Genomic DNA, 12,199 nt, shown 5'->3' on the forward strand with positions numbered 1-12,199 from the left:
GGTACTGGACCCCATCCCAGTACAGGACATCCCAACCCAGTGTGATCGCTGGGATGTGACCCCACACCCCAGTCTGGGTGCTGGGACAGGTCCCTCATGCCAGCACCGGGTCACATTCCATGACAGACACCGATCTGGGTCCCGCATTCCGAACGGGACACCCATCCCCGTACCGGGTTCCCATCCCGGTACAGATCCTCCTATCCCGGTACAGGCACCGTTACAACATCTCCACCCTGGCACCAGCCCCCCATCCCGGTACAGGGCATCCCATCCCGGTACCGGTATCTCCATCCCGGTATGTGTTCCCATCTCGGTACCGTGCACCCGATCCCGATATGGGATCCCCCTCCCAGTACGGGATCCCAATCCCGGTACAGATACCGTTATGGCATCTCCATCCCGGCAGCGGCCTCCGGTCGGGAGACAGCGGTCAGTACGCGTCCCCATCCCGTCTCCGGTCCCCCCACCCGATCCCGCCCTCATCCCGGTCCAGGACCCCCGCCCCCCTCCCGTTCCGTCCCCCCGCGGCGCGGCCCCGCCGTCTCACCCGGGCCGGCCAGTGCGGGTAGCCCTTCATCTTGGCGAAGACGAGGTCCCCGGGTTTGAAGCTGTGTGGCATGGCGGCACCGGGGGGCGCGGCGGGCGCGGGGGGCACCGGGCGCGGGCAGGCCCAGCCCAGGCCGCGGCAGCACCGGGCAGGCGGCGGGGGCGGCCCGCACCGCACGGCACGCAGGATGTCCCGCCCCCGGCCGCGACAGAGCTTTCCATTGGCTCTGCCGCACGTCGATCAGAGATCCTGGCCAATAGGAGCGAGGCTGTGGAGCGGCGGGATAACGGGATTGGGCCGCGCCGCCGGAGGCGCCGAAGCGGGGGGCGCTGGGGGGCGGGGCCTGAGGGGCGGGGATGGGGCTCAGCCCGGGGTGGAGGGGGATTGTCCCGGGGTGGCGGGGATTGTCCCGGGGTGGCGGGGATTGTCCCGGGACACGGGGCTGGAGTGTCCCCAGGGCCGGGAATGGGTGCGGGCTGTACCTGTCCCTGCCTTGCGCGCACCCTGCTCGGCGGGGAGCGCGGTTCCTGTGCCGTGCCTTTCATCCCGGTAATACCCTCTTCATCCGGAAAGGGGTTTTAAGAGTCGTGTGGGAAGTGACTTTAAAATATGCTGAAATACAGCGACAATTTAAGAACCAAAAAATCCCCCAAAGAAAGAAATTGATTGAGAAATAAACTGCAACTGCTTTCAAACAAAGCGTTTCCCAGTTTTTGTCAGAAGCTGGACACTTTTTTTGGTATATGGGACCAAACTTCCCCGTGGTCGACTCTGAACAAAACCACAGCCAGCAAAGGAAAACTCTTCTCAGAGCAAGAGCAGTGAGTAGAGCAGTGGATAACCAACCTCTCACCGGGGTTTAAAGTGSCAGGCTGTCTGATAACACCCCTCTCTGGCAGGACCTTGCCCCGGTGCCTATCCTGTCTGACTCAAACTCTTTTCGACCATTTCCATGGGCTTCTCACCAAGTCTAGGGTTTGTAGTGCTGTGGTAAGATACACAGCAGAGAGACAAAGCAGGGCCCTGCGATTCCATAGCATGGTGCCTTCGGGAATAACAGAATCGAGCAGGAATGGCCCCGTCCATTTTTTTGCCGCTGATTCAGTGCTGCACACATGGCAGTGGTGATGGCACACAGTGCTGGCTGACACTGCCGTGAGTTTTGGCAGCCGCAGAGAGTTCAGGACAGGCTGAAGTGGGTCATACCCAGCTCCACCAGCACCGTGCCATCTGACCCACCTGGTGCTGGCTTGTGCCCATCATGCAATAAAAGTCACGGCATGGAAATGTCCGAGGTAGGTTGTGAAAACACAGAAGTAAAGGCGGTGATAAAGATGCCATCAGCAAGTGAAGAGCACCCAACAGAGAACATCTGGCTTCTCCAAGTGTCCTGAATGCCTCAGCCCTGAAGAACTGGCTTCCAAAGGAATGAATGAAAACAAATTAAAACCACGTCATGAGTACGACGCGAGAAAAGCGAGAGTGTGGTCAAAATGTACTATAYTGCCTGTACTTGCAAATGGCCAGGGCGAGAGCCCCGCTTTGGGTGTCGGCCGTTCCCTGAGCCCTGCTGCCCARTCTCCAAGCAGGTCCCGCCGAGGTCTGGTCCAAGGCCAGACAATCCCACACAGCCTGTGGGTTTGGGGACCGCATCTAGCAAGGCTGCTGCGTGTGGAAGCCTGAGGCTGCTTAGCAAGGCGCGTGTGCCCGGGTGTCCCCGGCGCCAGGAGATTGTCACCTTGTCACCTTTCCGTCGCTCCCGAGCAGGGTGCGGCCAAAACACAGTGAAACGCTGGGGCGGCGGCGCTGCCTTCGCCAAGCCGGTACCTGCAGCCCCGAGACGGGGACAGGGGCCGCTGGCAGCCCCTAAGACACCTCGGGCCAGCCGGCATCCACAGAGCCCCGTATCCCGAGCCGGGAGCTGGGCTGGGCGGGGGCGGCACGGCCGGGCTGCCCGCATCCCCCCGGGAGAGGGCAGCAGCACTCCCGCRCATCGCCCCACCGAGGGGGCTGCCAAGGGACCTCGGCCTGTCCCACACCGCCCCGACAGCAGCGGCATCCCGGGAGAACCATGGAAACACGCCCCAGGCCAGGCGCTCGGCATCCTCGCTGGGGTTGTCCTTCCCAAGGGTCTGCGGGCACCGGGAGGGACCGGCTGTGGGGACAGAGCTGCGCCTTCATCTCGCGGGTCAAGGCGGATGCGCTTTCCCACGTCTTGAGAGACTTTAATATTCTCCTGCAAGAGAATATATTCTTCCTGTGTGTGGAAACGGGCTTTCGGGGSTCTGGAAAACGAAAAATAAAGGGAAAAGGGAGAAAGAAAAAAAATTAAAAAGAAGAAGAGGAGGGGGAGAATAAAGAACAAAAAAAAAGCTCAAGAGTTTCAGATTAAATCTCTGCGGTGTAACTGGCTGCTGCAGACCTATAAGGAAGATGTCGGGTCACCAAGTGCTTCTTCTTATCAGTAATAAACATTACACTACAAGGCAAAAGATAGGAAGTCACTTTTTCAGCCGTGTTTCAGAACCAGGGCTTGAAGAAGGCGTGATCCCCTTCTCTGATAATAGATAAATCTGGTTACCAAGAAGTTGCCGGCATTTACACTGGGAACCCAGCTGTCATTCAGTTAATTTTGTTCTAGACATGGTGCCATTACCTTTATGCTCACCCCCATCAAAGGGATTGTACTCACAAGCAGGATTTGGTCTTGGCCAGCAAATCTCAGAAATATTCAAGAATATCAGAAATCTTGTGTGAATATATCCAATTTTCTTGAAAACACATCCGAGTGTTTCAATATGTGCCCTGACTACAGGAAGTGCATTATTCAGCAGAAGGAAGAATCTTACCTTAAATGTGCAGAAATAGAACACAGCAAATGAGTATTGATTCCCTATGCCATCTTGCCGGATCTGAGGGGATGGCAGTGCAAACAAGGGAAAATGAACAGTTTGAAGCTGTGAACCTGTTCGTCCTCTCTAATTGTCTGTCTCCCTGATTCCTTCAGTGCTCTTTCTCCTGATTTGTGCCACAGTGAGCTGAGAAACAAATTCCTTTTTTCAACTCTCTTCTTGTTATCTCCAAAGGATGATGGCTTGGATAAAATCTTTACACCAGAGGGCTGAAAAAAGAGGAACAGGTTATCCACGTCGAGTCACTGCCAGAAAATTAATTGATGAGTAAGAGTGAAAGGGGTGACTGACAGACTGGGTGCTTGGGGAGTGCCTCTGGAAGGGAGACTGGGGCAGGCAACAGATCAGAGGGCAGGAGGAAACAGGAAAAAAGGGCTCTGCCTCCTAAGCCAAAAGTGCTGCACAGAAGATACACTATTTATCATCTGAAACAGGGGCTGGCAAAAGCAGGGAGGTGTGAGAGTTGTCCACAGAGAGGTGTTTCTGGCATTGTGGAAATGGAAATATTTTTTAATCTTGACCAATTTCATTGCAAAGATGACAGAGCTCAACATGAATATAGGATTACTATATTGTATCTCTTTAGCACAAATATTCCCTGCCTGCGGAAAGCTTTTCTTCCTCCATCACAGTCCTGCATGTCCCTTTTAATTCACAGGGCCACTGTTGGCTCCTTCGTGTGTTGATTGTGGCTGGTCAAACCCTAACTGGGAGTCGCCCAATTCAGTGACTTTTCCAGAATCCACAGAGCATCAGGAAGTGGTCCAGAAAACAGTAGCACATATGTGATTAATAAAGGGCACACACACATCTTCATCACAMCCATGACAATGAACTTGTGAAGAAACAAGTGTTAAATAAAGTGTCAGTGTGCTGAGGCATTTTTTGGTTAGCTGCGAGTCAAAATCACCCTGGCAATACCATGGAGTTGTCTGAGCCAATTCTTATTTTYAAAAGATTATGTGAGCTTTGTTTAAAAGTGATTGACAAATACCTGTCTAGCTGCACTATTTCTGACCAGCCTGAGTTACTGTGCCTGCTAGCACTGTTCATCCAGAGCATTACTTTTCTATGTGATAGCAAAGAATATAACAAATAGCAAATCTTCTCAGGGCAAGAAGATAGAGTCACACCTGCACTAAACCATGAAGAATGAGCAAAAAGGACTCACGGGTCAGGAAAACAAAAAGCAGTTGATTCATAATCATTTCAGTGCTTAATTCATAACGCCCCAAAATTTATCATCGCCTTTGCAAATGAGATGKCAAATCCTGCCTGGACCTTTCAGGAATGATAATGTTGCATCTGCTCCTGGGAGATCAGGGAAAATCAGACGCTTGAGAAGTGAAGACACACTCAGGAACATCATTCTCTGGATAAGCACAAGAAACTGCTATCAGCAACTATAACTTCATTGATGTTGGGCTTACAGAGAATGTGTACCAGTGCCTCATACAGAACGCTCTTTTTAGGAATGTTCTGCAAATTGGTTTATTCCCTGAATTGCCAAATGAAATAAAGAAACACTAATATCATCACAGTTTTCCGAAGAGCTGTGACTGGGTCTGCTGTGACAGGCTGTCTAACTTGACTGCAATGTGTTTGTCTTGGGCAACTGTATGGCAAATTGTGAAACAGACTCTTTGCTCACCTAAACCAAATGACCATATCCCATTCTGGAGAAACACAAACCCCCTCCATGTCAGAGTAAGGTTTAGGGTTAGATGCCACCTAGTACATCCCACTCCTTTTTGCTAGCTCTTCACTTGGAGAGAGGCTGGGCATGCAGTTGACATTCTCGAAGGATCAGTGGTTATTTTTCTGACCATCGTTGTCCATGAAGACCTGCCCAGGACCCATTTTCCATATCCACCTGCTCCTGAAGCTTGTTGTTGTAGCCTCTGGTGCATGCTTAAGCCACCTTCAGCTGGAACAAATTGGATGGAGGARCCCTGGACATTTTCCTGTCCCCAGGGCTGGGTTATCAGAAGGCACTAAAGTGACCTGGGATGGTAAACCAGAAAGCCAGCAGTAATTTTCCCATTTCCAAACACATATAGAGACAACACAAAGACAGGCCATCCATCGGCTACCCCTCTTCCCTATTTAGCACCAGCACACCTCTGAAGAGMGAAAACTACTCCACATCTTTGAATGAAGGCTTCTATTTTCTCTAAGCATATAACAGCATAACAACTTCAGAAATCATATGTAGTGCCATATGATCTTTGCTTAGATCTTAAATGTTTGCATATAATCCTCTTTATGGATCCAATGCACAGAGAAATGTAATTTCCATGCACCTGTCAAAGTTTTTACTGTGGAAAAGGAAAGAAAWAAGTGCATTGTATTTTTAGAATAATTACTAGAAAAACAATAATTGTCAGTGGCAATCATGCCAGCCTGTAAAGATACAGCTAGAAGTAAGTTGATGGGATTTTTTTTGTTTGGGTTTTTTTTTTTTTTTCCAGAATGCTGCACTTGAGCAATTGAATGATATCACATTTAAGGTCCTGTGTGGCATTGCCATTTCCTTACTCATACGCATCTAATTAAGTCTTAATTGTGCTGTTCGTTATGAAATGAAAGAAGAGCTGTTAGACTGGATATTTTACATGTCAGTAAAACAGGATGATACCAGTGAAATAGCTAACGTATAGAAAAATAAACTATGAAAAAAGACATTTGAAGATAAWGTTTAAAACACAGCAGAATGATTAAAAGCAGCATCGTAGCAAAATTACCACAAATAACTTCTTCATCAACATAAATAGTATGAAAGCTATATTCTTTTTATAGCTCACTGCAGTGTGGATGTGTCAGATGTGTCTACTCAGATGTCCATGCTCAGAAATACCCAGTGAGCCAAGGTCTGCTCTTAGTTACCCTGRTGTCAGTGTGGTGTCATCCCAGTCTCCTCTCCAGCAGGAAGCAATCCAAAACTGTTCTTCCTTTCTGCACAGATTGTTCCCTGCCACTCCTATATCTCCATTGAATTTAATTAATTTCCTAAAGCACAAGCCTAAAATATGGCTCATAAGGGAAAATGGCTGGGCTTTGACAGACAATGGATCCACTTCCACACCCATCAAGTTTCACTCTTTGTGTTGCAGCCCCTCCAGGATGAGCCAGCGGAGGACACCCTCCAGAAAGCTGGAGCCCTTCCCTCCTGCACACATGTGGCCAGGATTGAAGCAATGGTGCTGGAGCTGATATGAACATCTGAACTACTCAGCTAAGGGATAAAGACTATTTTGACAAGTGTCTACCAATATATTTGTCCTGGTGAGTTCTTTACTTCACACCTTTTCTTTGAATTGTACTTAGGTACTTCTTTTTACAAGTGGTAGTAGAAGATTGATTATCTATTCGTTAACATAATTTCCTAGAAAAAGTTTTTCCTTTCTTCTCTGATTAAAGGATCAYAGCAAGATGAATACTAACAGAAGACAGCATAAACATGGCAGGATATTTCAGTTAATATGTCAAATATAAGCATTGATTATCCCACAGAATTGCAATCTTACTTGAAGTACTCCCCATCTATGTTGATTCTGTGGAAAAAAAAAACAAAAAAAACAACCAAACAACAAAAAAAAAAAACCAGAAAAGAGTATTCAGCACAATTTTAAGTTATTGTAACAACAAGGTGCCTGCTGGTAGAGGGYTGGCAGAGACACCTGTGTAGGGAAAGTTCACCGTGGCTGCATCTCTGTGGAGTGTCAGCCAGCTGCAGCCACTGCACTGCTGTGAGSTGCGAGGAACTTGGGAAGAGCCAAGCATTGTTCCCACCTGGAGTATGTCACCAACATTCGTCCATTGTGTTTCCACAAAGGGCCAAATTTACTCGTCTGTGGATTTTCAAGCCTGTTCAGTGAAGTTCGCCGAGGTTGTGTGCCTGCAAGAAAGGGACCATGCTTTGGTCAAGAGGGTGTAAACATAATATTGAGTACCAGATGGACAGCAGGAGCCAACAGGCTCTTCCAAAAKGCTGCAGGCAGTTGAAGACTGGGTGAAATTTTGTAAACAGCTGCCTTCACATTTGCARTATTTATCATCATGTTTCAGTTCCAGCTTACTGCTACGATCTGAAAGTCACTTCTCCTCTTCCAAAGATTCACACAGAATTTATATAAAAAACACAAACAACAATACTGTCTCAGTTGTAAATACCACATGTAGTGAATGCAACTTACAATGCTGGGATGATATTTATGGATGTTTTATTTGTAATAGCTTCTTTTTAATTTTCATTTAGAGTGTTTTTATTTTTAAAAAAGTTTGTTCCACCCCGCCCTCCAAAAAACCACCCCCTAAACAACTAACCAACAACAACAGATAAAAAACCCACAGCCCTTTTCCAATCTTAAAACTGATCTAATACTGTGTACTTGAGCTTTCTCTGTGAGGAGGAACTGTACAAACCAAGCTKCAGGGATAGTGCAGGCAACCTGGCCATCCTGCCCACACTGTGCCCCTGGAATCTCTGGCTGGCAGGATTTAGCTCTAGTCCATGTTCAAGGGGACAGTTGCACTGTCCCTTGCAGGGGCAAAGGCCCCCAAGCGAATTTCCCCAAGGGAAGTTTCAGTGGCAGAGGAGAGGTCAGATTGCAAGAATCTATAAAAGAATAGAATTTGACTTTCTTACCTTTCTACACTGTATTAATTGAAGTGTTTGAAAGAGAGGAGTTAATTATTCAACACGGACCTGTCAATTCTTCAGCAGCTCGGCCAAGCCTTTCTCAGCAGCACGGACTTGTGAATGTCTGGGACTGTCTTACTTGAATTGATGTCTCACCGTCTCCCAGCTATTCAGAGTCTGCGTACCTTTGTCCACAAATTATTTTAAAAAGTAAGGAACGGGTGATCTCGGGAGTTTCCCACGGGATTTTCAACACGTTCACTCGCGATGAAAGCGGGGGCACACACACACACACACAGACACAGACCGCAGAGACCCCGATTGGGGCCAGCCCCCGCTTGAGAGCTCTGTCCACAGCCGCTGCCGGAGCTCTCCCTGCAAGGCTCCTTGCTGTGAGCTGCTGGGCCCCGGCGTCGCCCGTGGAGCCCCCGCCCGTGGGAGCGCAGCCGCTGTCCCCCGCTGTCCCCGCACACTGCGGGCACCGTGGGGCGGGCGGGGGCGGAGAGGACAGATGAGTGTGCACACGGGAGGACAGAAGGATGGACAGACTTCAGGTGCGCCCTCGCTCACGTCTCAACGAGGACAGCGCTGGGGCAACCCCCGGGGCTCACTCCCACGCAGACCTCTGGAGAGCAGCTGTGTTTTGGTTTGTTTTTTCTTCCCTACAGAGCGAGGAAATACAGAGACCAGATTCGGGGCTATTTTACGAGCCAGGTGTTCCCTTACTCACAACCCCTGAACTTGCCACAACTCAGCAGAGGAAAGGACAGGAGCCGGTGAAATCCAGCACACATCCAGGGGTACACGGGACCCCCCCGCAGGCTCACGCCCACGGGAGCCGGGAACRCTGCCCCTGTCACCGGTGAGGTGGGCGCCGGAGGGCGCGGGGGTGAGTGGCAGCAGCAACCTGTTGACACCAGCGACCGGACAGGCAAGCTTCCCGGGGCTGGGGGTGGCTTCCCACCCCCCAAAAACGCCCCACCCTTTTCTCCTGGGCAGGGTAGGGCCGCGGGCACGGCTGGGGAAAGCCCGCTCGGTGCTGCGTCGGGGATCCTGGATATGCCGAGGCTGTCCTGCACCCCTTGGGTAGGGGGTTTGGAGAACGGGGGTCGGAGAGCAGGATACAAGCGGGGTTTTTTGGCATGGTTTGAAGGGGTTGTTTCGTGGAGCGGCCGTGGCTGCAGCCCCGGCGGTGGCTTTGGGAGCGATGCCGCCCTCCCGCCCCGCTCCCCTGGGCCCCCCGGCCCGGCCGCCCCCAGCCCCCCGGCCCGCCCCGCCGCCGCCGCCAGGGTCGCCTCCCCTGCCCGGGGCCGCTCTGGGACTCGGCTTTTTGTTATTTTCACGGAGAAGATATTAATTAAAAGAAATACATGATTAAAAAGTAATGAGTTGAATAAAAATTATCTCCGCTCATTTTCTGATTATGTTAATTGTTAAAAACCCTTCAATCACGCTGTTGCAGTCAATGGGTTTTAATGTGAAATTAGTGGGCTCTTGATAACTTACAGTCCAGAATAATCCTGGAGGTTTAGTCATCATTCCTAATAACGAGATGTTACTGAGAACGAAGATTTTACATGATTTTGCCACATTCAGCCCTTCCCCCATGGAAGGGTCTGTCTTTGTGGCACACAACTTCAATTTTCATGCCTACGACTACTTTGTTAGTCTTCCCCCTGTGTACTGCTCCATTATACGCCAATTACGTATTTTATGTGCCTGTGTGTCCTCTGAATATTTAGGAAAAAACCCACTATGTACCCGATATAAGAAAATAATTTTTTTTTGTCTGTCATGGATTTTTAATTTTATTTTATCCGTCCAACTCATCTTAGATATTGCAACTCTTCCTTTGCTCTGATTAATTATCTTCCAAAGAGATAAGAACATGTTTATACTGAAAATATTAAAAGTAATTAAACTCATAAGGAGGACAAGATTTTTCTACAGGCGTTGGTATTCTACAGGCTTAAAGACTACGGGTGGAAATAATAATAATGATAARTAATAATCTCCATAATAAATATGGAGAGTTTCTCCCATGGGTGATCGCAAAGAGCCGGGCGTTTGTACAAACTTCAGCCCCGGAATTCGGAAATGCCGTGAAATCTGCCTCTCAGAGAGGGACGAAATGACGGCCCCCAGACCACTCATTAGAGCCAACGTGTTTCTGCCCCAGAAATCGTTTTAAGTGAGGTTTCATTTTCATGCAGATAACTAAATGTATCCTTTTTTTGTTCGACAGCCTTGAAAATGTTCACCCAAAAACCTCTTCTCGCACCCACCTAACAATTTAGCTAAAATCTCSAGCGCTGACAGCAAACTGACTCCTCGCTGGAAGGAAAGAAGGAAGGAAGGAGAGGAGCGGGGCGGAACAGAGGARCGGCGATCCGTGCTGCCAGCCCGGGATGTGCCCGAATTCCTTCGCAGGGGCTGTACCCGCCACGGGCGAGGGGCAGCCCGGGCCGCCGGGGAGCGGGCTCTGCATCCCTGGGGACCTACGGGCAGCCGCCGGGCCCGTTCAGTGCCACTCCCTGAGGTTCTAAAAGGGGAGGGGGAAGAAAGAGGGGGGAAAGAAAAGAGGGGGAGGAAAAGGGAGCAGCAAAATTGGCGCTCTCTGTGCCTGTGTGTGTGCGCGCATAGCCACGTATTCCTTCCCCMGAGACAAAGTGCTGGTGCCGTGCATCCCTCTGTCACTGCAAGGATATCTAATTGTTGCTGACAGATAAGAAAAGACGTTTTCGGGCGGACYGAGGGGGCTGGCGAGGGGGGCAGCGGAGTGCAGGGCGCATTCCCGGCCAGCCCTGTGCAGATCAGGCGGTGGAAAAGTCTCCGCCGCGGCGACCTGGGCWGCCGCTGGTTTAGTATTGATCCCCTATTACCGCCGGCGGGGAGCGGGTGTCCGCCGGCCTTCCGGGGAGAAGGGGGTTAGGGACGGATCCTGCACACTGCTTCTGGATCCTTCGGGGTGGGGAGAGGGCGGCCAGGATCGGGTCCTTCGTGTGCTCCCCCCACGGGAAGCCGCGGGCCAGGGACACCTTCCCGTTTCCCACCCGTGCCTGCCCTCTCTCCGCCCCCTCCCCGAGGCAGCTCCCGAGGGCGTCGGGCCTCGGGGAGGAGGGGGAAGTTTATGTCCTAGTTTGTTGTGAAGGGGAGCGCTTGGGGGATTGTGGTTGGGGTTGTCGTTGTTTTGGTTTGGGTTTATTTTTTTTTTTTTTTACTCGCGCTTCTGGTACAAAAAGAGCCGTTTGTTTACAAAGCCCCACTGCCCCCATCTGAGCCCACCCGGCGGGGCTCCATCTAGGAGCAGGGGGGGATCCCTCCGTGCAGGGCCCCCTCGCCGGTTCATTTCCCTATTTGCATCCGCAGTTAGCTGAAGATCATTTTAATAAATAACAATGAAAGGGGAGCGCATCTAGAGGGCTTGTCGGCAACATTCAAAAGCCAATAGAGTTTATAATTTTACTCTATCATTTCTTATTGATTAGAGTAATCAAGATAAAAAGCTAGCCGGGCTCCGAGAAGTTCAGCGGCATATCATTAAAGATAAGAGTCAGTTAATTCTGGCGCAGGGGTAATGGTGCCGGCGATGAAGAGTTCATTTGCATGAGCTGCTGAGCCCCGTAACAAGAGGACAAAAATCACTAATTAGGACTGCAGAGTGTCTCGAGTTCTTCAAGCACCCTTTCGAGATGAGGGATGATGCAAAGCGACCGCACTTTTATGTAAATTCAGGCCAGGACACCGCGACCGGGGTGCTGCTCCCCGGCAGGGATTGCCGAGCGGGGACGGGCCGGGTCCCCGGGGCYGCTCCGGGCTCCGGTGTGCGCGGCCGCCGCCGCACCGAACCTGCGGGACGCAGGCAGCCCCGAGAACCCCCGGCAACACAGAAGAAACCCAGCCACAGAGAGTGGAGGGTTTGCACTGAAATCTGCAGGGTGGGGAACAGAACGAGAAATGGGGAGGAAAGGGCAAAAAAAAATTAAAGCAAAAACAAACCCTTTGGTGAAAGATTTATTCGTCGGTTGAAAGAAAATAGAGTGAAAAAAACCATAAGCCTCACACCAATGAAAAATAAAAAATCTGCACCAAGGT

General features: G+C 50.5%; 2 protein-coding genes across 2 annotated transcripts in view; both read right to left on the bottom strand.

Annotated features, from left to right (window-relative positions):
• The window catches only part of OSTM1 (osteoclastogenesis associated transmembrane protein 1), a 10,010-nt gene extending 9,388 nt beyond the window's left edge, over positions 1–622 (bottom strand). The window contains exon 1 of the mRNA XM_057390118.1: positions 441–622. Coding sequence (XP_057246101.1) covers positions 441–622 — 182 coding nt within the window. The remainder of the gene's footprint in view (positions 1–440) is intronic.
• SEC63 (SEC63 homolog, protein translocation regulator) overlaps positions 1–12,199 on the bottom strand; it is a 155,798-nt gene that overhangs the window by 88,400 nt on the left and 55,199 nt on the right. The gene's annotated exons all lie outside the window — the stretch shown is intronic.

The sequence above is a fragment of the Malurus melanocephalus genome, unplaced genomic scaffold, assembly GCF_030028575.1.
Source record: "Malurus melanocephalus ecotype Western Australia unplaced genomic scaffold, MMel_1.1 scaffold_23, whole genome shotgun sequence".
Classification (NCBI taxonomy): domain Eukaryota; kingdom Metazoa; phylum Chordata; class Aves; order Passeriformes; family Maluridae; genus Malurus; species Malurus melanocephalus.